Raw genomic sequence first — 26,277 nt, 5'->3', positions numbered from 1 at the left:
TCTACAGCCTGTATAATCAGGGGAGTGCGGTATCTGCCTGTGACGGTTTCCATGGTAACACACACTATGTCCTAGCATTATCAGTGCTGCCATCTGCCATGTTGTCTGCACCGCAGCCCTATACAGCAGCAAGTGTCACCATGGAGAATGAGCTGTGTCTGTTGCATGGGTGAACAATAAAGTTTTGTGGGGAAAAAAAAAAGGGAAAAAAAAAACCGGCCACGAAGCAGCAGTGACAGCGTGGGATTTCCTGGCTGGCAGCGGAGAGGAGCAGAGATGGCTGAGCACTATGTGAAGCCGGGTAAGGACTGGGCACAGGTGACAGGTGACGCTGGTGGGCCGGGAGATGGCAGCAGTGCATGAGACTAGCACATGGCACTTATATCACTGGGGGCAATGTATGCACAACTTTCCCCATACAGTTGTGTGTGATCCCTCCATACACCAGCACCCTCATAATTATGGGCAGGTTCTCAATTTGTGGATATAATACATGGGACCCCCTGACTTATACCAGTGCGGCTGCAGACAATGTAATGGTGGGCGCATACAGCGAGCGTATGAGACGTGGACCCCCACTATATGTAATAGAGTCAGGGACTGTCATGGGAGCCCGACCCTCAAGGTGCAAGGGGGCTAAAGACGGGGTTATCAGGGCCGCTGACCTACCCGGGCTCTGGTGCCCACGTAGTGCTTTCACCCGGGCTCTGGTGCCCACGTAGTGCTTTCACCCGGGCTCTGGTGCCCACGTAGTGCTTTCACCCGGGCTCTGGTGCCCACGTAGTGCTTTCACCCGGGCTCTGGTGCCTATGTAGTGCTTTCACCCGGGCTCTGGTGCCTACATAGTGCTTTCACCCGGGCTCTGGTGCCCACGTGTTGCTTTCAGCCAGGCTCTGGTGCCCACGTGTTGCTTTCACCCAGGCTCTGGTGCCCACGTAGTGCTTTCACCCGGGCTCTGGTGCCCACGTAGTGCTTTCACCCGGGCTCTGGTGCCCACGTAGTGCTTTCACCCGGGCTCTGGTTCCCACGTGGTGCTTTCACCCGGGCTCTGGTGCCCACGTGGTGCTTTCACCCGGGCTCTGGTGCCCACGTAATGCTTTCACCTGGGCTCTGGTGCCCACGTGGTGCTTTCACCTGGGCTCTGGTGCCCACGTGGTGCTTTCACCCGGGCTCTGGTGCCCACGTGGTGCTTTCACCCTTGCTCTGGTGCCCACGTAGTGCTTTCCCCCAGGCTCTGGTGCCCACGTAGTGCTTTCACCCGGGCTCTGGTGCCCACGTAGTGCTTTCACCCGGGCTCTGGTGCCCACGTAGTGCTTTCACCCGGGCTTTGGTGCCCACGTAGTGCTTTTACTTAATTATAATAATTATTAATAATAATATTATGATTCAGCCCTAGGGCTGGTGTCAATCGATTAGTAAGACCTGGTCCACTGGCCAGATCAGTATTGCGTGGCCACCATACAAGACCAGCCTCTCTTAACAGCCTGGTGCAGTATCCTGTGTGTCACACTGCAACAGTCACACAGTGCCCCCCCCACGCTTCCCTAGTGGGTGCTGCAGCTCCCCCCCCCCCCCACGCTTCCCTAGTGGATGCAGACTTCTCCAGTTGGTGTGGCAGCCCCCCCCAGTATCCACAGTGTACATATCACACCTTCAGACATACACATTTTTCCTTTGGGTGTCAGTAGCAGTCCTACTCTCTCAATTTCCAGTCAGCACGAATGCTCCCCTCCATTCCCCAGCCTCACGTATCCTAAGCCCACACATAGATTTCCATTTGGCTCAGCAGCCCCTAGTCTCCTCAGGGGGCGCAGCATTGTATTCTGGAGGCTCACAGAATCTGTTGTGCCGTGTTGTTTTCGTTGTGAGCTGTACACAGCAGATTGCTGTGTTCCACTTTGTAAATTTGCCAATAAATTGATGATTTTGATTTTTTCATTTCTTTCTAACAGGCAACCTAGAGAGAGGCTGGAACGACCCTCCCCAGTTCTCTTATGGATTACAGACCGCCGGAGGGGGTAAACGTACCCCCCTGAACAAGAGGGTGCCGGCTCCATTACAGGGCTCTCCAGCAGGTAGGACACCGGGGCGCTGCCACGTACTGACTGGATTACTGACTCGGATCTTGATCCTGGAGCTGAATCATGACTCATTGTGTGTGACTAAGGCTGCTGGGTTATTGGGACATCGGGAGAAGCAGCCCGGGTCAGTGACACAGCCGGCCATGGGTGACAGTGTAGAAGAACAGCAGAATGACAAGTGACAGACAATTCTGTCCCATCTTTAGAGAGGTTGTTTTGCTTTTATCCTATTTCCATAGATGCCGCATTGCCTATACCCAGGGTTTGTTCTGGTGTATTGTTAATCTTTACGGAAAGGGAAAGTGAAACGAGATAGAATACTGGTAACTGAGTACGAGGTGAACCTGGTCCTGTGCAGACTTTTATTTTCTTTGAGAGGGAATTCCCAGAAACATAAAGAAAGCACTTGAAGGGTGGGACAGGGAAAGTGACTAAAAAAAACTGCAGTAATGTGTTTTTTTGTTTTATTCTTTATTTTTTTTAACTTGTGCCCGAAACGGATTTAATGAGATTTTCCAGTATATTGTATCCAAAATGCTGTAAAATACCTGCCTGGGTTGAGCACCGGCTTCCCACATTTGCTCACATCTCATTTTTTTGACTACACGACTAGAGGGCATATCACCACAGTAGTCAACAGCTGAGCCCAGTGATCGGTTCCTACAGTGATGTCCGCTATCAAAGTGACATCACCACAGTATTCAACAACTGAGCCCAGTGATCGGTTCCTACAGTGATGTCCGCTATCAAAGTAACACCACCACTGGAGTCAACAACTGAGCCCAGTGATCGGTTCTTATGGTGATGTCCGCTATCAAAGTGACATCACCACAGTAGTCAACAACTGAGCCCAGTGATCAGTTCCTACAGTGATGCCCGCTATCAAAGTGACATCACTAATGGAGCAACAACTGAGCCCAGTGATTGGTTCTTACATTTATGCCCGCTATCAAAGTGACATCACCAATGGAGCAACAACTGAGCCCAGTGATCGGTTCCTACAGTGATATCCGATATCAAAGTGATATAACTGCTGGAGCACCAACTGAGCCCAGTGATCGGTTCCTACAGTGATGTCCGCTATCAAAGTGACATCACCAATGGAGCAACAACTGAGCCCAGTGATCGGTTTCTATGGTGAAGTCTGCTATCAAAGTGACCACCAATGGAGCACCAACTGAGCCCAGTGATCGGTTTCTATGGTGATGTCCGCTATCAAAGTGACATCACCAATGGAGCAACAACTGAGCCCAGTGATCGGTTTCTATGGTGATGTCCGCTATCAAAGTGACCTCACCAATGGAGCAACAACTGAGCCCAGTGATCGCTTCTTTTGGTTTTTGGCCAGTGCAACACTAAACAAAAAAGCAATCAAAACATCACATATATCTTAAAATGGTATCAATAAAGATGTCCGTTCAGAATGCAACAAATAAAACCTCACGCAGACTGAAAATTGAAAATGTTATGGGACTTGGATAATTGTGACAAAACTCAAATTTTGTTTCACCACCTAAATAATAGAAACCCAAAACTATGCACATTTAGTATCGCCAGAATCATATTGCCAGGTCATATTTATGGTATAATGATCACTGTAAATAAAAAACACAAATATGCCACACTTGGAATTTTTTTCCTTGCTTTTCAGTACATCACATGATAGAAGTGGTCTTCAATTTTTTTCAATTACATTTACATTATTTAATTAGCTCATTGGATATAATTGTGGTACTACAATTTCCCAGTAGGGAGGCAGGTTGCCTAAGAACATTTAATTCTTTAAATAATAACATATATATTTTGGTGAATGGATCAGAATTTTATGCCATTAGTTTGTATGGAATAATATTTTCCTAATTCTCTATTTCTTCCTTTCAGCTCCTCCGGCTCCTTCACTTTCATCTTCCACCCCGCCAGCGATGCCTCCACCTTCTTCCAGTAATATTGGGCCTCCGCCTCTAGGACAAGTGAATAGAACGGAAAACTCCAAGCAGTGCTCCACTCCAGCAGAAGACGGGGGTGCTGTTGATATTAAGGACATTTTGACCCCATTGAATCAAACCCTGGAAGACTGCAAAGATTCCGTTAAGGTGACTAAAGCTGTAAAAGTTGAATTTTCATTCCAAATTTGAAAGTTTTATTTATGCGTTGTTAGTTGATCATAAAACTCAAAGTGCCCGATTCATCAAAGCTTTTTCACCAGTTCTGGCATCAAAAGCTTTGAAAAATCACAAAGTTTTGGCGCAATTTAAAATGTCACCATGTTTGGTGTACTCTCACCATTTTCACAACAAATCTAACAGTGGTTGGAGCTGAGGTTGGATGCTGTTATGGCATATTCATGACGAGCGTCGGCATTTTCTACACCACAAATCTTACTCCAGCAGGGACTGGAATAGGATCTATGGTGACGCGCACACAGAGGTGTACGTCACGTGTTAGACACTCCTGATTCATAGAGGCGTACACCCCTTGTTCACAAATAAGAATCGTCTGACTCCAGCATATCTCCTTATCTAAGCAGGTGTGAACAAACCTGGTCTTGATGCATTGGACCCAAAATGTATTGGGAGGGGTATAATACCCACATTTATTTGTTTATATGTGGAGCTTTCAGTAAGTTTGTGACAGCATAAAAGCCCTATTCACATTATATAGCTGTCGGACGAACGACTGTTCAGGAGGCCTACATATTTGACTGTCAGGTTATTGTGGTTGGCAAGATTGGCCAATTTTTGTCTGTCTCTTAAAGGGAACCTGTCACCACTTTTTCGGCCTATAAGCTGCGGCCACCATTACTGAGCTCTTATATACAGCATTCTAACATGCTGTATATAAGAGCCCAGGCTGTACTGTATAACATAAAAATCACTTCTTTGTCGCTCCATTGGGAGACCCAGACAATTGGGTGTATAGCTTCTGCCTCCGGAGGCCACACAAAGTATTACACTTTAAAAAGTGTAACCCCTCCCCTCTGCCTGTACACCCTCCAGTGCATCACGGGCTCCTCAGTTTTATGCTTTGTGTTGAAGGAGGCACACATTCACTCAAGCTCCCATTTTAGTCAGCAGCAGCTGCTGATTGTATCGGATGGAAGAAAAGAGGGCCCCCAACAGGGCCCCCGGCATGCTCCCTTCTCACCCCACTAAGTCGGCGGTGCTGTTAAGGTTGAGGTACCCATTGCGGGTACAAAGGCTGGAGCCACATGCCGTTTTTCCTTCCCCATCCCTTAGAGGCTCTGGGAGAAGTGGGATCCTAACCGGTCACCATTCACTGGGACCGGGCTCCCTCCGCAGCCCCTGGGGGAATCTGCCAGACAGGAGACTGGGTATCATCAGGGACAGGCCCTGCATCTAAAAGGTACTCTGTGTCCCCTTGGGGACGGTGCCTGGAGCACCTGTGTTACAGACGCTGCAGCGGCTGCTGTTTTTTTGTGACGACCAGGACTACCGCGCCGACCGCGCCTGTTTGCCGGCCGCGTTATTAAATTTAGTCCCCGGCTTCTGCGGCCTAGTACCATAACTCCCGCCCCCGGGCCTGCCAGTCAGGGGTAAGGGCGGGACGGTCGACTGGACGTCGGCACTGAGGGCTGGAGCATACTTAGGTGTCCTCCTCCCCCCTCACTGAGCACTGTGGGGCACCAGATTCCCGCACTTTATTAGTCACCGCCCACGGCTCCCTCCTCCCCTGAGAGCTCTGGCAGACATTTTTACAATCACTTCTGCCGGTGGAGGATTTCAGAACGAGCTCTGCAGCTCTGGGAGGCCCAGGCAGGGAATCTGGTGGACACACAACCGCTTTGGGCGGTCGGTAAGCCACACCGGTTAACCGGTGCTGGCCCCCCTAGGGTGCCGAAGTGTATATATATATATATATATCTTTGTATATATTTCTCTGTTCGGCCGCATGGTTTTGCTTTTGGCTATATACCCTCACTGATCACTCTCAGAGGAGACAACAGCATGTCGTCCGCAAAGAGCAAGGGTGCCAAGGCACAGGCTTATTTTGCAACCTGTACCTCTTGTGCGGCTCTGTTACCTGCAGGTTCCACCTACCCTCACTGTGTGCAATGCTCGGCCCCTGTGGCACTCACTCAGCCGGAGCCTCGGGCACTGGGGGGGCCCTCGCCTCAGGTAGAACCGCCGGCTTCCACTGTCCAGGTGGCAGGGACAGAATTTGCAGTTTTGGCTGAGAAACTCTCTGAGTCGCTTTCACAATCCATGGCTCAGTCTATGGACAGATGGTCTGCTAAGATACTAGAAGCCTTGCAGTCCAGATCGGTAACACAGGCCCCGGGCACTGTGAGTTCATCGCCCCCAGGCCCCTCTCGGTCGGCGCAGCAGAGTGCTCCTGGGGTGACACCTAGGTCCCACGGGGAGGACTCCGACACGGACCGCAGTCCCAGACCGGCTAAGCGGGCTCGCTGGGAACCTTCCCCGACTTCATCACGCTGTTCGGGGTCTCAGCATGAGGACTCTCTGGAGGATGAAGCGGAGGTCGCAGCTCAGGGCTCTGATCCTGACGTTGCTCTCAATCTGGATACACCTGAAGGGGACGCCATAGTAAATGACCTTATAGCGTCCATCAACCAGGTGCTAGATCTTTCTCCCCCAACTCCACCTATAGAGGAGTCGGCTTCGCAGCAGGAGAAACACCAGTTTAGGTTTCCCAAACGTACACGGAGTGCGTTTTTCGATCACTCTAACTTCAGAGATGCTGTCCAGAAGCACAGAGCATTTCCGGACAAGCGCTTTACTAAGCACCTTAATGACACACGTTACCCCTGACGTAGTTAAGGGTTGGGCTCAGTGTCCCAAGGTGGATCCTCCAGTCTCCAGACTGGCGGCTAGATCCGTAGTATCAGTGGCTCAAGGATGCCACTGACAGGCAAATAGATCTCCTGATGAAATCCATCTATGAAGCCATAGGCGCGTCTTTTGCTCCGGCCTTTGCAGCAGTGTGGGCACTCCAAGCTATCTCAGCTTGTCTGTCTGAGATTAATGCGGTCACACGTACCTCTGCTCCGCAAGTTGTGTCTTTGACTTCTCAGGCATCGGCCTTTTCGTCCTACGCCATGAACGCCGTCCTGGACTCTGCGAGCCGTACAGTGGTAGCGTCCGCCAACTCGGTGGCAGTCCGCAGGGCCATGTGGCTACGCGAATGGAAGGCAGACTCTGCTTCCAAGAAGTTCTTAACCGGTTTGCCATTTTCTGGCGACCGTTTGTTTGGCGAGCAATTGGATGAAATTATTAAACAATCCAAGGGAAAGGACTCGTCCTTACCCCAGTCCAAACCAAACAAACCTCAGCAACGAAAAATTCAATCGAGGTTTCGGTCCTTTCGGCCCTCAGCCAGGTCCCAATCTTCCACGTCCAACAGGTCAGAGAAGGGCCAGAGGAACTCTTCTGCATGGCGGTCTAAGTCACGTCCTCCAAAGACCGCCGGAGGAACCGCCTCCAAGGCGGCCTCCTCATGACTTTCGGCCTCCCCAAACCGCATCCTCGGTCGGTGGCAGGCTCTCCCGCTTTTGCGACGCCTGGTGGCCACATGTCCAAGACCGATGGGTGAGAGACATTCTGTCTCACGGTTACAGGATAGAGCTCAGCTCTCGTCCTCCGACTCGTTTCTTCAGAACATCTCCGCCCCCCGAGCGAGCCGATGCACTTTTTCAGGCGGTGAACACTCTGAAGGCAGAAGGAGTTGTGATCCCCGTTCCCCTTCAAGAACGTGGTCGCGGTTTTTACTCCAACTTGTTCGTGGTGCCAAAAAAGGACGGATCATTCCGTCCCGTTCTGGACCTCAAACTGCTCAACAGACACGTGAGAACCAGACGGTTCCGGATGGAATCTCTCCGCTCTGTCATCTCCTCGATGTCCCAAGGAGATTGCCTAGCATCAATCGACATCAGGGATGCTTATCTCCATGTGCCGATTGCACCAGAGCATCAACGATTCCTGCGTTTCGCCATCGGGGACGAACACCTTCAGTTCGTGGCACTGCCTTTCGTCCTGGCGACAGCCCCACGGGTCTTCACCAAGGTCATGGCATCCGTGGTGGCGGTCCTACACTCTCAGGGCCACTCGGTGATCCCTTACTTAGACGATCTCCTAGTCAAGGCACCCTCCCGGGTGGCATGTCAACACAGCCTGACCATTGCTCTGGAGACTCTCCAGAGGTTCGGGTGGATCATCAATTTCCCAAAGTCAAAATTGACACCGACCCAATCACTGACTTACCTCGGGATGGAGTTTCATACTCTCTCAGCAATAGTGAAGCTTCCGCTGGACAAACAGCGTTCGCTGCAGACAGGGGTGCACTCTCTCCTTCGGGCCCAGTCACACCCCTTGAGGCGCCTCATGCACTTCCTAGGGAAGATGGTGGCAGCAATGGAGGCAGTTCCCTTTGCGCAGTTTCATCTGCGTCCACTTCAATGGGACATTCTCCGCAAATGGGACAGGAGGTCGACTTCCCTCGACAGGAACGTCTCTCTTTCCCTTGCAACCAAGACGTCTCTTCAGTGGTGGCTCCTTCCCAATTCTCTATCGCAGGGAAAATCCTTCCTACCCCCAACCTGGGCTGTGGTCACCACGGACGCGAGCCTGTCAGGATGGGGAGCAGTTTTTCTCCACCACAGGGCTCAGGGAACCTGGACTCCGGTAGAGTCTTCCCTTCAAATCAATGTTCTAGAGATAAGGGCAGTGTATCTAGCCCTATTGGCTTTCCATCGGTGGCTGGAGGGCAGACAGATCCGTATCCAGTCGGACAACGCCACTGCCGTCGCGTACATCAACCACCAGGGCGGCATGCGCAGTCGTCATGCCTTCCAGGAAGTCCGGCGGATTCTGCAGTGGGTGGAAGCCACAGCCTCCACCATCTCCGCAGTTCACATCCCGGGCGTAGAAAACTGGGAAGCAGATTTTCTCAGTCGTCAGGGCATGGACGCGGGGGAATGGTCTCTTCACCCAGACGTGTTTCGAGAGATCTGTCGCCGCTGGGGAATGCCGGACGTCGATCTCATGGCGTCACGGCACAACAACAAAGTCCCGGCATTCATGGCTCGGTCTCAAGATCACAGAGCTCTGGCGGCGGACGCGTTAGTTCAGGATTGGTCGCAGTTTCGACTGCCTTATGTGTTTCCTCCTCTGGCGATGCTGCCCAGAGTGTTACGCAAGATCAGGTCCGACTGCCGTCGCGCCATTCTCGTCGCTCCAGACTGGCCGAGGCGGTCGTGGTACCCGGATCTGTGGCATCTCACGGTGGGTCAACCGTGGGCGCTTCCAGACCGCCCAGACTTGCTGTCACAAGGGCCGTTTTTCCATCTGAATTCTGTGGCCCTCAACCTGACTGTGTGGCCATTGAGTCCTGACTCCTAGCGTCTTCAGGGTTATCTCAGGATGTCATTGCCACCATGAGACAGGCCAGGAAACCAACGTCCGCCAAGATCTATTACAGGTCTTGGCAAATCTTCTTATCCTGGTGCTCTGATAATGGTTTTACTCCATGGCCGTTTGCCTTACCCACTTTTCTTTCATTCCTTCAATCCGGAATGGACAAGGGTTTGTCACTCGGCTCTCTCAAGGGACAAGTATCGGCGCTCTCTGTATTTTTTCCAAAGCGCCTAGCTAGGCTTCCGCAGGTCCGCACGTTCCTGCAGGGAGTTTGCCACATAGTCCCACCTTACAAGCGTCCGCTGGAACCCTGGGACCTTAACAGGGTGCTAACGGCTCTTCAGAAACCACCTTTCGAGCCGCTGCGGGATGTCTCTTTATCACGTCTTTCGCAGAAGGTGGTATTTCTAGTGGCAGTTACATCACTCTGGAGAGTGTCTGAGCTTGCAGCGCTGTCATGCAAAGCCCCATTCCTGGTGTTTCACCAGGATAAGGTGGTTCTGCGTCCTGTCCCGGAATTTCTCCCTAAGGTGGTATCTTTTTTTCATCTCAATCAGGATATCTCCTTACCTTCATTTTGCCCTAATCCAATTCACCAATGTGAAAAGGATTTGCACTCCTTAGATCTGGTGAGAGCACTCCGACTCTACGTGTCTCGCACGGCGCCCCTGCGTCGTTCAGATGCGCTCTTTGTCCTTGTCGCTGGCCAGCGTAGGGGTTCGCAGGCTTCCAAGTCAACCTTGGCTCGGTGGATCAAGGAACCGATTCTCGAAGCCTACCGTTCTTCTGGGCTTCCGCTTCCTTCAGGGCTGAAAGCCCATTCTACCAGAGCCGTGGGTGCGTCCTGGGCATTGCGGCACCGGGCTACGGCTCAGCAGGTGTGTCAGGCGGCTACGTGGTCTAGTCTGCACACTTTCACGAAACACTATCAAGTGCATACCTATGCTTCGGCAGACGCCAGTCTAGGTAGGCGAGTCCTTCAGGCGGCGGTTGCCCACCTGTAAGAGGGGGCCGTTTCGGCTCTTTTTATCGAGGTATTTTACCCACCCAGGGACTGCTTTTGGACGTCCCAATTGTCTGGGTCTCCCAATGGAGCGACAAAGAAGAAGGGAATTTTGTTTACTTACCGTAAATTCCTTTTCTTCTAGCTCCTATTGGGAGACCCAGCACCCGCCCCTGTGCCCTTCGGGCTGGTTGTTCTTTTGTGTACACATGTTGTTCATGTTGAATTGTTCTTTTGGTTCATGGTTTCAGTTCTCCGAACATCCTTCGGATTGAATTTACCCTAGACCAATTTATACGTTTTCTCCTTCCTGCTTTTGCACCAAAACTGAGGAGCCCGTGATGCACGGGAGGGTGTATAGGCAGAGGGGAGGGGTTACACTTTTTAAAGTGTGATACTTTGTGTGGCCTCCGGAGGCAGAAGCTATACACCCAATTGTCTGGGTCTCCCAATAGGAGCTAGAAGAAAAGGAATTTACGGTAAGTAAACAAAATTCTCTTCTTTCTGTTATACAGCACAGCTTGGGTTCTTATGTACAGCATATTAGAATGCTGTATATAAGAGCCCGGTGGTGGTGGCCGCAGCTTATAGGCCAAAAAAAGTTGTCACGGGTTCCCTTTAACCCCTTCACAACCTTTGACGGATCTTTTCGTCATGGAGCCTGTGAAGTTAGTCACCGCCCCCTGCCGCGGGCAGGTCGCCGCGATCCGCGCACATATCAGCTGTTTTCAACAGCTGACATGTGTGCCTGCATGTTACGAGTGGAATCGCATTCCACCCGTAACATTAACCCCTTACATCTCGCTGCCAAAGTCTGGCAGTGAGATGTATATACGCGCGGTCATGATTTTCACTTACCGCCGCCCCCACCGGAAGTCACATGAGTGATCACGTGACTTTCGGTGGTTGCCATGGTAGCACAGGGTCATGTGATGACACCTGCAGCTATGACGAGTCACTTTCGTTTTCACTCGGCCCGGAGGCCACTGAAGCAGGAAGTGACCGCGTATCTGCTGTTTACAGCTGTATAGCTGTGATCAGCAGATAGATCAGAGTGATCGGATTGCTGATCGCTATAGCCCCCTAGGGGGGCTAGTCAAATTAAAAAAAAGTTTTTTAAAAAATTAAAAAAAAACCTTAACCCCTTCAGCCCCCGGGCACTTTCCGTTTTTGTGTTTTTGTTTTTTGCTCCCCTTCTTCCGAGAAGCGTAACTTTTTTATTTTTCTGTTAATCTTGCCATATGAGGGCTTGTTTTTTGCGGGACGAGTTGTACTTTTAAATGAATCCATAAGTTTTTACCATATAGTGTACTGGAAAACGGCAAAAAAATTCCAAGTGCGGAAAAATTGCAAAATAAGTGTGATCGTACAATAGTTTTTGGGATATTTTTTTCACTGTTTTCACTATATGGTAAAACTGAGGTATCTATGTGATGCCTCAGGTCGGTGCGAGTTTGTAGACACCAAACATGTATAGGTTTACTTGTATCAAAGGGGTTAAAAAAAATTCACAAGCTTGTCCAAAAAACGTGGCGCACGTTTTGCGCCATTTTCCAAAACACGTAGCGTTCTCATTTTTCAGGATCTGAGGCTCAGTGATGGCTTATTTTTTGCGACTCGAGCTGACGTTTTTAACGGTACCATTTTTGCGAAGATTCTACGTTTTGATCGCCTGTTATTGCATTTTGCGCAAAATTTGCGGCGACCAAAAAACGTAATTTTGGCATTTGGAATTTTTTTGCCGCTACGCCGTTTACTGATCAGATTCCTTGATTTTATATTTTGATAGATCGGGCATTTCTGAACGCGGCAATACCAAATATGTGTGTATTTTTTATTTTTTTAACCCTTTAATTTTCAATGGGGTGAAAGGGGGGTGATTTAAACTTTTAGGTTTTTTTATTTTTTTAATTTTTTAAAACTTTTCTTTTTACTTTTTTTTTTTTTTTTTTATTTTACTAGTCCCCCTAGGGGGCTATAGCGATCAGCAATCCGATCGCTTTGCACTATATGCAGATCTCAGCTACAGAGCTGAGAACTGCAGATTTGCTGCTTCACTTTCAATGCCGGCTATATTCCGGCATTGAGAGGAAGTGACTCATGTTAGCTACAGGTGTCATCACATGACCCTGTGCTACCATGGCAACCGCCGAAAGTCACGTGATCATGTCACGTGACTTCCGGCGGGGGCGGGGTAAGTGATTGTCATGGCGGCGCCCATATACATATCGCTGCCAGATTTTGGCAGCGAAATGTAAGGGGTTAATGGCCGCGGGTGGAAGCGATTCCACCCGCGGCTAGCAGGCACACATGTTAGCTGTTGATAACAGCTGTTATGTGCGCGGATCGCTGCCGCCTGCCGGCGGCAGGGGGCGGAACTTACCGGCATACGATCCATGACGTACCCAGTACGTCATGGGTCGTTAAGGGGTTGAAGTTCAAATCACCCCCCTTTTCACCCCATTGAAAATTAAAGGGTTAAAAAAAAATAAATAAACACATATTTGGTATCGCTGCGTTCAGAAATGCCCATCTATCAAAATATAAAATCAATTAATCTGATTGGTAAACGGCGTATTTGCAAAAATATTCTAAACGCCAAAATTAAGTTTTTTGGTCGCCGCAAGTTTTACACAAAATGCAATAACAGGCGATCAAAACGTAGCATCCGCGCAAAAATGGTACCATTAAAAACGTCAACTTGAGACGCAAAAAATAAGCAGTCACTGAGCCATAGATCCCAAAAAATAAGAACGCTACGGGTTTCGGAAAATGGCGCAAAACGTACGCCACTTTTATTGGGCAAGCTTGTGAATTTTGTTAACCCCCTTTAGATACAAGTAAACCTATACATGTTTGGTGTCTACAAACTCGCACCGACCTCAGACATCACAATGACACACCAGTTTCACCATATAGTGAACACTGAATAAAACATCCCAAAATCTATTGTGCCATCACACTTTTTTTGCAGTTTTTCCACACTTGGAATTTTTTTTGCTGTTTTCCAGTACACTATATGGTAAAACGTATGGTTTCATTTAAAAGTACAACTCGTCCCGCAAAAAACAAGCCCTCATATGGCAAGAGTGACGGAAAAATAAAAAAGTTACGGCTCTCGGAAGAAAAGGAGCAAAAACGGAAAGTGCCCGGGGGCTGAAGGGGTTAAGATGGCACTCAAGTACTAATTATTTTTTTTTCTATTTTTGGAATTGATGTTTAAAGGGAACCTGACAGGTCCTCCCTGCATCCAGAACCATCAGCAGTTGCTTCTACCTATCTAAATTCCCTGACTAATCGCCCTTTTTTTTTCTTTTTTATGTGTGTATGTATGTATATGTATATGTATGTATGTATGTATATATATATATATATATATATATATATATATATATATATATATATATATATATATATATATATATATATATATATATATATATATATATATATATATATATAACCTTACAGACAAACAGATCTTTAAAAAAAAGTATTTCTAAAGTCCGTTTATGATATCCTAATGAGACCGGCGGCTAGACAATGGAGCGTCAGTTTCCCCAGGTGGCCCATAGAAAATCCCATAGACTTTTGCTAGCTTCAGGACAGACATTCAGATTTTGATGCAGTTTTCAAGAAAAAAAATGCGTCAAAAACCACAGCATGTGCACAGGGCCTAAGGGTGTCTGTAGACAAGCTGATAAAAAATAAAAAAAATTGCTCTGATTTTCATGCAGAAAAGTGGAATGATTTTTTTTTTCCTCACTTTTGCATCACAGACAGAGAGATCATAGTAAGTGTGTTACACACATTTTCCTATATCAGTGAACAGTGTTATTCTGATGGCGTGACAGGTCTCTCCCAATATGCCCACTCAACTGAAGGGGTTAACCATCACGCTGCTGTATGATGTATAAGACTGGAAACTTTTTTTTTTTTTTAAATATGGTGATTTATTTCTACGCATTTCGGAGCAATAGCTCCTTCTTCAGGATAAATTATTATTATTATTATTATTATTATTGCGCCATTAATTCCATAGCGCTTTACAAGTGAGAAAGGATATACATAAAAACAAGTACAACAATCAGTAACAGTACAAGGCACAGACTGGTACAGGAGGAAAGAGGACCCTGCCCGCGAGGGCTCACAGTCTACAGGCAATGGCTGATGGTACAATAGGTGAGGACAGAGCTGGTTGCGCAGTGGTGTACTGTACTGAGGGTTATTGTAGGTTGTAGGCTTGTCGTAAGAGGTGGGTCTTCAGGTTCCTCTTGAAGCTTTCCACGGTAGGGAAGAGTCTGATATGCTGAGAGTATGGGGGAGGCACGGGAGAAATCTTGTATGCGATTGTGGGAAGAGGTGATAAGACAGGAGTAGAGAAGAGGATCTGAGGTTGCGTGCAGGTAGGTACCAGGAACTAGGTCACAGATGTAAGGAGGAGACAGGTTGTGGATGGCTTTGTAGGTCATTCTTAATGTTTTGAACTGGAGTCTTTGGGCGATGGGAAGCCAGTGAAGGGATTGGCAGAGTGGCAAGGCTGGGGAATAGCGAGGGGAGCTGGAAATCACAGGTGTTGAAGAGATGTAATCCTGAAGAAGGAGCTATTGCTCCGAAACGCTTAGAGATAAATAACAATATTTTCTGAAGACGTTTCCAATCTGATACATCATACAGCAGTGTGGGGTTTAACCCTCATCACATGCTACTTCCTTTGAATATTCAGCGACGGGGACTGTAGCAGCTGAGGATCTCTCTACATGCCTTTTACAGAGGTGTTACTGTCACAACCACCCCAGGTGAGCAACCTCTTATCTCATCTCCTACTTGATCTCCACCCGGGTAAGATCTGATTTGCACCGTTTTTGTCTCTCCAGTTCTCCTACTCAGGCAGAGAACTGTCAGTCACTGGCAGCGGGAGGGGAGAAGCTGCCTGGGACCCCGCCTGTCCTGCCAGTCTCCTGCGCAGCTCTTTACTGTGCAGCTTTGAAATTGTTTCTCTGAAATGCTGCAGCGTTTCAGAGTTCAATATATATGGGTGAAATCACACATCCAGCACCTGAACTAATAGGACCTTTGCATTAGGTAGCATTTATCAGCTATCGGGTTCCCTTTAAAGGGGATCTGTCACCAAGTTTTTGCTCCCCTATCTGAGAGCAGCATAATGTAGAGACACAGACCCTGATTCCAGCGCTGTGTCACTGACTGAGCTGTTTGCTGTCATTTTGATAAAATGTATGTTTTCTCTGCTGCAGATCTAGCAGTTATACAGAGCTCATGAATATGCTGGACTACCTGCAGCACGCCAAGTAGTCATCTAATGATAACATCACTGTTTCATCAGCAGGAGATTATCAAAGCTACACTAATCTGGCCAGTAAGTGACACCTCACTGGAATCAGGATCTCAGCCCTTATGTTATGCTGCTCTCGGATTAGGTGCCAAAAACGTGGTGACAAATTCCCTTTAAGGGCACTGGGATCGACTACATTCACCGATCTCTCTCCGTTAGTATACGAAGAGCTAAAGATTCTATTTAGTAATTCTGCTTCCTCTTGATCCTCATTGACAAACTGTTATTTTTACCATTATGTAGGGTAGTCTCCTGTGTGGACCCTGGTTTTTTTTTTTTAGCATATATATGAATTTCTTGAGATTTGTCTCGCTTTCTTTGGTTACCTGTTGTTCATTTTCTACTTTAGCCCTTTTGATTTCTTTTCCCAGGGTCTTATCAGCTCTTTCCAATTCTTAAATTCTAGAGCCGACCCCTCAGATTTATGGTAAATGCCCTTTCGCGTAGCCTTCCTAATCAGAGGGGTAAGCCATGTGGGGTGTAATTGATTTCATCCATTTTTGCTACCTGCAGGGATATATATTTGTATCCTGACCAATGTAGAGGTAATTGCTCCTATTATCATTTGTATAATTATCTGCTCTCCGTCAATGTCGTGAAGTGCAGCCTTCAACTTAGGAAAATTGGCGTTTTTAAAATGAAATCTGATGGTCCTTTCCTACCAACAATGTTTTATTTGTTTTTTGTTTGTTTTTTTTTTTTTCATTTGCTATTGTTACCGTTTTTTTCTTCTGACCCTTAATGATTTTGGATTAGCCTCAGGTGCTTACCGACATTAGACGGAGGTTGGCTGTGTTAGAAGAAATGTGGAATAGTGGAAAGCTGTCCATATCGGTACGTAAGAGGATGGGCTTGTTGGTGACGGGTAAGTACAATCTCTCTCTTATTCTTTTATATTCCCTGAATTATTTTGCTCACATGGATTCATATAAGCAGCATTCATTATATACCGTATTTTTCGTATTATAAGACGCACTTTTCCTCCCAAAAATTTGAGAGGAAAATGAGGGGTGAGGCTTAAAATCCGAAATGTAGCTTACCGGGTGCTGCCGGCGCTGGTCAGTACCACGCTGTTGTGTGCATCGGGCAGCACCACTCTGCTTGGCTCTGCTGGGCGCGCGGCTGCTCTGTTCTGCTGGGCGCGCGGCTGCTCTGTTCTGCTGGGCGCGCGGCTGCTCTGTTCTGCTGGGCGCGTGGCTGCTCTGTTCTGCTGGGCGCCCGGCTGCTCTGTTCTGCTGGGCGCCCGGCTGCTCTGTTCTGCTGGGCGCCCGGCTGCTCTGTTCTGCTGGGCGCCCGGCTGCTCTGTTCTGCTGGGCGCCCGGCTGCTCTGTTCTGCTGGGCGCCCGGCTGCTCTGTTATGCTCGGCGCCCGGCTGCTCTGTTATGCTCGGCGCCCGGCTGCTCTGTTATGCTCGGCGCCCGGCTGCTCTGTTATGCTCGGCGCCCGGCTGCTCTGTTATGCTCGGCGCCCGGCTGCTCTGTTCTGCTCGGCGCGCGGCTGCTCTGTGCCGCAGGCAGTCATTCTGAAGATGTCGGCGGTCAGGGATTCAAATAATGGCACCTAGAGTCAGCGCCTGCGCAGACAGAGCTCTCAGCTCAAGCTCTCATCTACGCACGCGCCGACTCCGACCGGCATTATTTGAAGCCCTCACCGTAGACCGCCGATATCTTCAGAATGGCCAGTGACTCACCGCCCCCCGCACACAGCAGAGCGGCGTCACCAGCCCCGCACCGAGCAGAGACCGCAGTGAGTATCTGGGCCTCCCTCTGTACCATTGCCAACATCCCCATACTCCAGTACCGCCTCTGCCTTCTGTGACTCCCGCTCCGCTGCTGCCCCCTCGCCCTGGTAAGACACCACCAGAAAACGGACCCCATATTTTTTTTCATATATTATAATCCGGTGCGTCTCATAAAACAAAATTTTCTTCATCGTTCCTTATGGGAGACCCAGACCATGGGTGTATAGCTTCTGCCTCCGGAAGACACACAAAGTACTACACTAAAAAGTGTAGCTCCTCCCTCCTAGCATATACACCCCCTGTATAACCAAATATAGCCAGTTCAATGCTTTGTGTTCAGGAGGTCACACATCCACACATGCATCTCATCTGATTTTTGATTTTAAAGAATCGGAAGAAAAGCGGGTCCACTGGACCCCCGGCATGTCCCTTCTCACCCCACTGTGTCGGCGGTGCTGTTAAGGTTGATTGCAAGGCTGGAGCCTTACATGCCGCGCTCCTTCACCATCCCTCGGGCTCTGGTTTGAAGTGGGAGCCAGCACGGTTCTCACTGCTTTGCAGGAGACCGGTCTCCATCCGCAGCCCTTTCAGGACCCTGCCGGACGGAGCACTCATCCCTCAGGGACCTGGCCCTGCGTCTCACAAGCTAAGTATTGAGACGTTATTGTCAGGGGGGTCCCTTGCACTTTAATGTTGGGGAGAGTGTGTTATGTAGCATTTGTGACATTTCCGGCCGGTTCTCCGGTTTTCACCAGAGAACCGCGCCGAGGGTGCCTGCGCGCCGGCCGCATTGTAAAATTTAGGCCCCGGCTTCGGCTGCGGCCTACTTTCGTTTTCACTGCCCCTGCATGTCAGTCATGCAGAGGGACAGTGTGGCGCCGCCCACCGGCCGTTCAGCACAGGGGAGGACACTCCTCTCTGAGGAGATGTTCCCCTCCCCTGTATATCTCCTTGGCCCTCCGGTTCCCGCTCTTGGACTAGGCCCCGCCCCCCCCTCCTCACTCCGGCGCCATTTTATCAGCGTTCTCACACTGATCGGCGCTGGCTGCTGCATCTCTGCAACCTGTCTGGGGGTCCGAGCTGTGGGATCCGGAGGGCACACAAAACGGTCTGGTAAGCCACAACCTCTGGTTGTGGACTTTCTTATACACTCTCTGGGGGTCATTCTGAAGGAGTGTGTTCTTTACTGTAGAGCCCCCACCTCAGCAGCATGTCTCACACTAGGAGCAAGGCTGCAAGGCTGTACTCAATATGCACTGCATGTAAGCTCGTACTGCCTGAACCGAGCACATATCCACATCGTGATGCCTGCTCTAACATGGTGGTGCCTCAGCCTGGAGTCTCCCCAGTGGTCCCTCCGGCTGCTCCGGCCCCGGTGGCTGAACCCCCGGCTTGGGTAGAATTGTTTTCTAAGTCCATCTCCCAGTCCTTCGTCGACTCCATGGGACAGCTGTCCCGGACTCTGCTGACCATGCATCAGCCCCCTTCTCAGGGCGCCCCTGCTGCTTCGGCTCGCTCTATTCGGGTGGCTTGTCAATCTGCCCAAGTCCACTGTGACCCCCGACCCAAAAGCTCACGTACCTAGGGATGCAATTCGAGACTCTGCCGGCACTTGTCAAGCTGCCCTTCGTCAAACAGCAGTCCCTCCATCTGGCGGTGCGCTCTCTGTTGAGGCCCCGCCGTCATTCCATCAGGCACTTAATGCAGGTGCTGGGTCAGATGGTGGCGTCAATGGAAGCAGTTCCCTTTGCCCAGTTCCATCTGCGTCCTCTGCAGCTGGACATTCTCCGCTGTTGGGACAAGCGGATTTACTCCTTGCACAGGTTAGTGGCTCTGTCGCCACAGACCCGGGGCTCCCTTCAGTGGTGGCTTCGGCCCCTCTCTCTCTCTGTCTCAGGGACGCTCCTTCCTGGCCCCGTCCTGGGTGATCCTCACCACGGATGCCAGTCTATCCGGCTGGGGAGCAGTATATCTCCACCACCGAGCTCAGGGCACTTGGACTCCGTCCGAATCAGCCCTCTCGATCAATGTGCTGGAAATCAGAGCTGTGTTCTTAGCTCTCGTAGCCTTTCACCACCTGTTGGCGGGCAAGCACATTCGAGTCCAGTCAGACAACGCGACAGCAGTTGCCTACATCAATCACCAGGGCGGGACTCGCAGCCGCCTGGCAATGTTGGAGGTTCAACGCATCCTTCAGTGGACGGAGGACTCCAAGTCCACCATATCCGCAGTCCACATCCCAGGCGTAGAAAACTGGGAGGCAGATTATCTCAGCCGTCAAGCCGTGGACAACGGCGAGTGGGCTCTGCATCCGGCAGTGTTCCGGTCGATCTGCCGCAAGTGGGGCACTCCGGAAGTGGATCGAATGGCATCCCGGCACAACAACAAGATCCCGGTTTACGTGGCTCGCTCCCACGATCCTCAGGCCTTTGCAGCGGACGCGCTGGTTCAGGATTGGTCCCAGTTCCGTCTGTCTTACGTGTTTCCCCCTCTAGCTCTCTTGCCCAGAGTCCTGCGCAAGATCAGAATGGAGGGCCGTCGGGTCATACTCATTGCTCCAGACTGGCCCAGGCGAGCTTGGTACCCAGACCTGCTCCGTCTGTCCGTAGAGGTGCCGTGGCATCTTCCGAACCGTCCAGACCTTCTCTCACAAGGTCCGTTTTTCCGCCAGAATTCTGCAGCTCTCAGATTGACGGCGTGGCTCTTGAGTCCTGGATCCTGACGGCTTCCAGCATTCCTCCAAAAGTCATCTCCACTATGACTCAGGCTCGGAAGTCTTCCTCGGCCAAAATTTACCACAGGACTTGGAGAATTTTCCTGTCCTGGTGTCGTTCTTCCGGCCATGCCCCTTGGCCTTTTTCCCTGCCGACCCTTCTGTCCTTCCTGCAGTCTGGTCTGCAGCTAGGACTATCCCTCAATTCCCTCAAGGGACAGGTCTCGGCTCTGTCAGTGTTGTTCCAGCGGCGTATCGCCCGACTGGCTCAGGTGCGCTCCTTCATGCAGGGCGCATCTCACATCATTCCGCCTTATCGGCGGCCTCTGGATCCCTGGGACCTTAATCTGGTCCTCACAGCCTTGCAGAAACCCCCTTTTGAGCCACTTAGGGAGGTTTCTTTGTCTCGTCTTTCACAGAAAGTGGTCTTTCTAGTGGCCATAACTTCCCTCAGGAGAGTCTCTGATTTGGCTGCGCTCTCTTCGGAGTCACCTTTTTTGGTTTTTCATCAAGACAAGGTGGTTCTCCGTCCGACTCCGGACTTTCTTCCTAAGGTGGTATCTCCTTTCCACCTTAACCAGGACATTTCCCTGCCTTCCTTTTGTCCGGCTCCTGTTCATCGCTTTGAAAAAGCGTTGCATACTCTGGATCTGGTGCGGGCGCTCCGGATCTATGTGTCTCGCACCGCTGCTCTTAGGCGGTGCACCTCTCTTTTTGTGCTGACCACTGGTCGGCGTAAGGGCCTCTCGGCTTCTAAGCCGACCCTAGCTCGTTGGATTAGGTCGGTCATTTCCGATGCCTACCAGTGTACTCAAGTGCCTCCCCCGCCGGGGATCAAGGCACACTCGACCAGAGCTGTCGGTGCCTCTTGGGCTTTCAGGCACCAGGCTACGGCTCAGCAGGTCTGTCAGGCTGCCACTTGGTCCAGTCTGCATATCTTTTCGAAGCACTACCAAGTGCATGCTCATGCTTCGGCAGATGCGAGCTTGGGCAGACGCATCCTTCAGGCGGCTGTCGCCCATTTGTGAAGTTAGGTTCGCCTACTTCTCAGTTTTCTGTTTATTCCCACCCATGGACTGCTTTGAGACGTCCCATGGTCTGGGTCTCCCATAAGGAACGATGAAGAAAAAGAGAATTTTGTTTACTTACCATAAATTCTTTTTCTTATAGTTCCGACATGGGAGACCCAGCACCCTCCCTGTTGCCTGTTGGCAGTTTTCTTGTTCCGTGTGTTTTCACCGGCTGTTGTTGTAGACAGAGGTTCCGGTTGTTCCGGGTTTTGCTCTATCTCTACTTGTGGGTGGATGTCCTCCTTCAGCTTTTGCACTAAACTGGCTATATTTGGTTATCCAGGGGGTGTATATGCTAGGAGGGAGGAGCTACACTTTTTAGTGTAGTACTTTGTGTGTCCTCCGGAGGCAGAAGCTATACACCCATGGTCTGGGTCTCCCATGTCGGAACTATAAGAAAAAGAATTTACGGTAAGTAAACAAAATTCTCTTTTTTTTTTGTTGCTTTCACAAGGGTAAGATGGGAAAATGGACTCCCAAATCTGTTGCAAATATGTATGTGTGGGTATATATGTGTATATGTGTGTTCAAATAACACCTCCCCCCTTTCGCCCCATTGAAAATTAAAGGGTTAAAAAAATAAAAAATATACACATTTGGTATCACCACGTTCAGAAATGCCCAATCTATCAAAATATAAAATCAATTAATCTGATTGATTAAACAGCGGTAAAAAAATTCCAAACGCCAAAATTAAATTTTTTTTATTTTTTTTTTGTCGCCGCAGATTTTGTGCAAAATGCAATAACAGGCGATCAAAACGTAGCATCTGCGCAAAAATGGTACCATTAGAAACGACAGCTCGAGAAGCAAAAAATAAGCAGTCATTGAGCCCCAGATTCAGATAAATGAGAACGCTACGGGTTTTAGAAAATGGCGCAAAATGTATGCCACTTTTTTTTGTGCAAACTTGTGAATTTTTTTAACCCCTTAGATACAAGTAAACCTATTCATGTTTGGTGTAAACAAACTTACACTGACCTGAGGCATCACATAGATACATCAGTTTTACCATACAGTGAACATGGTGACTAAAATATCCCAAAAACTATTGTGCGATCACACTTTTTTTTGCACTTTTCCACACTTGAAATTGTTTTGCAATTTTCCAGTACACTATATGGTAAAACCTATGGTTTCATTTAAAACTACAACTCGTCCCGCAAAAAACAAGCCCTCATATGGCAAGATTGACGGAAAAATAAAAAAGTTTACGGCTCTCGGAAGAAAGAGAGGAAAAAAAACGCAAAATGCCAGGGGGCTTAGGGGGTTAAAATTAATGTTCTCAGCATGACACACATCATCCTGTGTAAGCAGATGCAATAATGGATGATATTTAATGTACACAGAACAATCATACGAACAGTCGTTCTAAGCACATAGAATTTGTTTGCACTGTCTAATACAGATCAATAAAAGGCCGCCATACGGTTTGTATATCGCCAGTCTGTGGTTGTTTAATGGCCACGGTTGACATTTAGCTGCAGGCTTCACAAACTCGAAGTATCTGCTCATGCACTGAAAGCACAAGGAGACGCAGCTAGGAAAACTTACGTGATTTCCCACCTCGTTATAAGTCTTTGGAGTAGAAATGAGTAGAAATGACTCCGCCACCTATTCCAGCATTCTGTGTATTGATAGATGTGGATCAATTCATATTTTCATCCCATTTCAGAGCTGAAAATCCAGAATTGGGATTCCGCTGATGAAATTCATCGATCGCTCATGGTTGACCATGTCAATGAAGTTAGCCAATGGATGGTGGGAGTAAAGCGATTAATTGCTGAAGCTAGAAACCTACCTCAGGAACCTCCACCTACTAAAGATGAGACTCTCACAGAAGCCACCACAGATGCTGACCACCAGGACGGTTAGGAGGACTTTACCTTGGTGCTGTTGAACTTTGCTATGCAGTCAGATTGGTCAACTGATCTTCACCAGTCTAATGTTTTTTAGGATTTTTGTAGTTATTTTTTTTCCCTGTGGAGTAAAGAACACTAACTTGTATCCAAGTCCTGAACAAACTGGAGCCTATTAGAATAACGTCTTTTAAAAGGGTTGTCTGAGGTTAGAATCCATGGTTGTCTTTCCCAAAAACAGTACAACAGGTTGTGCATGGAGGTGCATCTTGTCCCCATTCTTCAATGGAGCTGAGCTGTAATTTCTGGCGCATCCCGCAGACTGGTACTGTGAAATAAAGCAGCCACGTTTTCTAATCCTGTACAATTCCTGTAAGGCCCTGTGCGCACGAGAAAATGAAATTTTCTTAAGAAAATTCCGCACCCTCTGAAAGATTACCGCACCTGTGTTTTTTTACTGCAGCAAACCGCACCCAAAAACCGCATGCGGATTTGCAGCGTTGTTGCCGCAAATTTTCCGCAGGTTGTTCCCTGCGTTTTTTTACCATTATCTATATCAAAAACCGCGGGTACCTGCGGAAGAGAAGTGACATGCTCATTCTTTTTGCTGCAGAAATTCTTTTTTTTTACCATAGGTTTTGCTGGGGAATGACTGCAGAAAGGTTATGAACATTTTATGCAGCAAATCCGCGACAAAAACCGCAGCATGCGCACAGGGCCTAAAAGTAGCTTTGACTTTGAACATAAAGGAACTGTCACATGCAGCAATATTGCTGGCGAGTGTACCCGCCCCCGTCGTTTGTGTGTCACGGGCAAATTGCTGCCTGTGGCGCACAATATCGTTAGTCTCCGTCACATGGACTTACCTGCCTAGCGACGTCGCTGTGGCCGGCGAACAGTCTCCTTTCTAAGGGGGCGGTTCGTGCGGCATCACGAAGCGGCCGCCCAATAGAAGCGGAGGGGCGGCGATGAGCGGTCATAACATCCCGCCCACCTCCTTCCACATCGCCGCAGGTAAGCTGTAGTTTATCGTTCCTGAGGTGTCACACATAGTGATGTGTGCTGCCTCAGCAACGACGAACAACCTGCGTCCTCAACAATCTAAAGATTTTTTTTTTTTTTTGAAAATGAACGATGTGTCAACAAGTTAACGGTCGATCGTAGCTGTCACACGCAACGACATCGCTAACGATGCCGGATGTGCGTCACGGAATCCGTGACCCCGGCGATATATCGTCAGATACGCCGTTGCGTGTAACGGGGCTTTAAGAGTATAAATTCTAGTACTTGCTGACGACACTTGGTTCTCAGCGGCTCATCTTGGGGGTGGTGGAAGGTTTGTATATTTTACTTTTGGGGATCAAATTTTTTTGCAGTATTCACATTAAAAGGTGCCAAAAGTGGAAATGTACTACATTTTTTTTACAGGAACATTTAATCCAAAGTGACTGCCTTGTTGAGCACCTTAATATATTGCCTCTTTGTTGCTGTGGACTCCCGGACAATACATTTACTTTCTGAGCTCTTAATGACAATGAAGAAAATAATCTGAAATATTGTGTAAGAGTGCATCACTTGAGTAATTTTTCACAAAACAATACATAAAAGATTTTAGTGTGGAAACCAAGGGACCATAGTTGGTGCGAATCGATTTGAAGGACCCGGCCCATGGGCCACTTCAGTATTCTTTGGTCGCTGGATTGGAGTCATGAGAGCCACCTCTTACCATCTGCATCCATGACTCTTTTCATTAGCTTGCCCGGCTTGACGTCACATGTGCATCACACAACAACAAATGAACCAGGGATGACATCATGTAGGAGGTGAGTCTCAGAACCCTTTGTCCATAGGCCACAGATTACTGACATGACCAATGGACCAGGTCGCGTTCATCAATTTGCACCAACTCTACAGTGTTTTTCACAAAATTGGTCTTGAAGGCGATCATCCTGAAAACTATTTCATAGTCCTAGATATTGTGATGCATTTTTGGAATTAATTTTATATTCCATTTTGGCATATCAGACTGTTTTCTTGGAGTCTCTGGATACTTTTCAATAAACTTGGTTACAATTTTTTTTGTTTGTACTTGCGTATTTTATTTGAAACCTTTTGATATGTGACACATACAACAGTAGAATATAAGTGGGCACCAAGAACAAAAAAAAAATACTTGAGTGGTGTAACTTACAGGAGTTGTCCTCCAAGAGTTGACCTCTTCTTAAATACAATGTTCTCAAATGAAAAATAACACCTACTCGCTGGGCGCACCAGTGATGTTTCAGCAATGTTGGTGCTGGGTCTTCCAAGCTTTCCATCTCATAACAATCAATGGCCAATAATGGGTTGCAGTTTTCACACTTCCTTCCATTGTCTGAGGATCATCTGAAAGAAGTGTGAATGAGGCAGCCCATTAGCGACCACTGATTGACTGCAGTGCCCATAAGGTATAACTGTGATGTGAGCCTCAGGAGATCCAAGGTTGACCTTACTGGAATTATGTCTGTCAAGGTGTGCAGAATTTTTAAGCAGCTTGTTTGTTTTTTTGAGACAAAATGGGTCAAAAAGGGATTTAACTGACACTGAAAGTCAAAAATTGTTGTTACAGACTTATGGAGTACTCTTGAATTGCTAAGCTATCAAATATTTTGTTGCCCATAGTCAACAAGGTCACAAGAAACATGTTTAGAAAAAAAACCTGCGCACATTAACTGCCAAAGATTTGAGAAGAATCAAACATGAAGCAACCAGAAACCCATTACCCTTTAAAATTTAACTTGTTTTATCTTTTCAGGGTGAAAATGCACTCAAAATCAACTCCCAAACCTGCTCCCAGTTTTTACAAGACAGTTTATTCAAGCAGTGGTACCGGAAACAGTCTTTGCAGGACAATGTTCCATCACATGCCTTGAAGTTCTCCACTGCTTGACAGATGCATAGTAAAATGCTTGAAGAAAGTGTCTTTAAAAATCAGCAGTACATTTTGGGAGTTGACTTTGATCCCATCTTCAACCTGAAAATGTCTAACTAGCTCATCTTAGCCTGCTTTCACACATACGTTTTTTG

The 26,277-nt window shown here is 48.4% G+C and overlaps 1 protein-coding gene across 1 annotated transcript; it reads left to right on the top strand.

Moving 5' to 3' along the window:
* The first annotated feature begins 202 nt into the window (after positions 1–202).
* On the top strand, positions 203–25,287 carry SRA1 (steroid receptor RNA activator 1). The gene is made up of 5 exons (XM_075342254.1): positions 203–301; positions 1,953–2,075; positions 3,963–4,174; positions 16,585–16,693; positions 23,028–25,287. The coding sequence occupies exons 1-5, from the start codon at positions 277–279 to the stop codon at positions 23,225–23,227; spliced, it is 669 nt and encodes a 222-aa protein (XP_075198369.1). The 5' UTR covers positions 203–276; the 3' UTR covers positions 23,228–25,287.
* The last annotated feature ends 990 nt before the right edge of the window (positions 25,288–26,277 follow it).

Source organism: Anomaloglossus baeobatrachus, chromosome 4 (genome assembly GCF_048569485.1).
Source record: "Anomaloglossus baeobatrachus isolate aAnoBae1 chromosome 4, aAnoBae1.hap1, whole genome shotgun sequence".
Lineage (NCBI taxonomy): Eukaryota > Metazoa > Chordata > Amphibia > Anura > Aromobatidae > Anomaloglossus > Anomaloglossus baeobatrachus.
This window is presented reverse-complemented; position numbering and strand designations above follow the sequence as displayed.

What these genes read in the sequence shown, in the direction of transcription:
- SRA1 (XM_075342254.1), top strand. Translation starts at nt 277, where the DNA reads ATGGCTGAGCACTATGTGAAGCCGG. An exon ending in TGAGCACTATGTGAAGCCGG is followed by an intron (nt 302 to 1,952) that starts GTAAGGACTGGG and finishes TCTTTCTAACAG; the next exon opens with GCAACCTAGAGAGAGGCTGG. An exon ending in ATTACAGGGCTCTCCAGCAG is followed by an intron (nt 2,076 to 3,962) that starts GTAGGACACCGG and finishes TCTTCCTTTCAG; the next exon opens with CTCCTCCGGCTCCTTCACTT.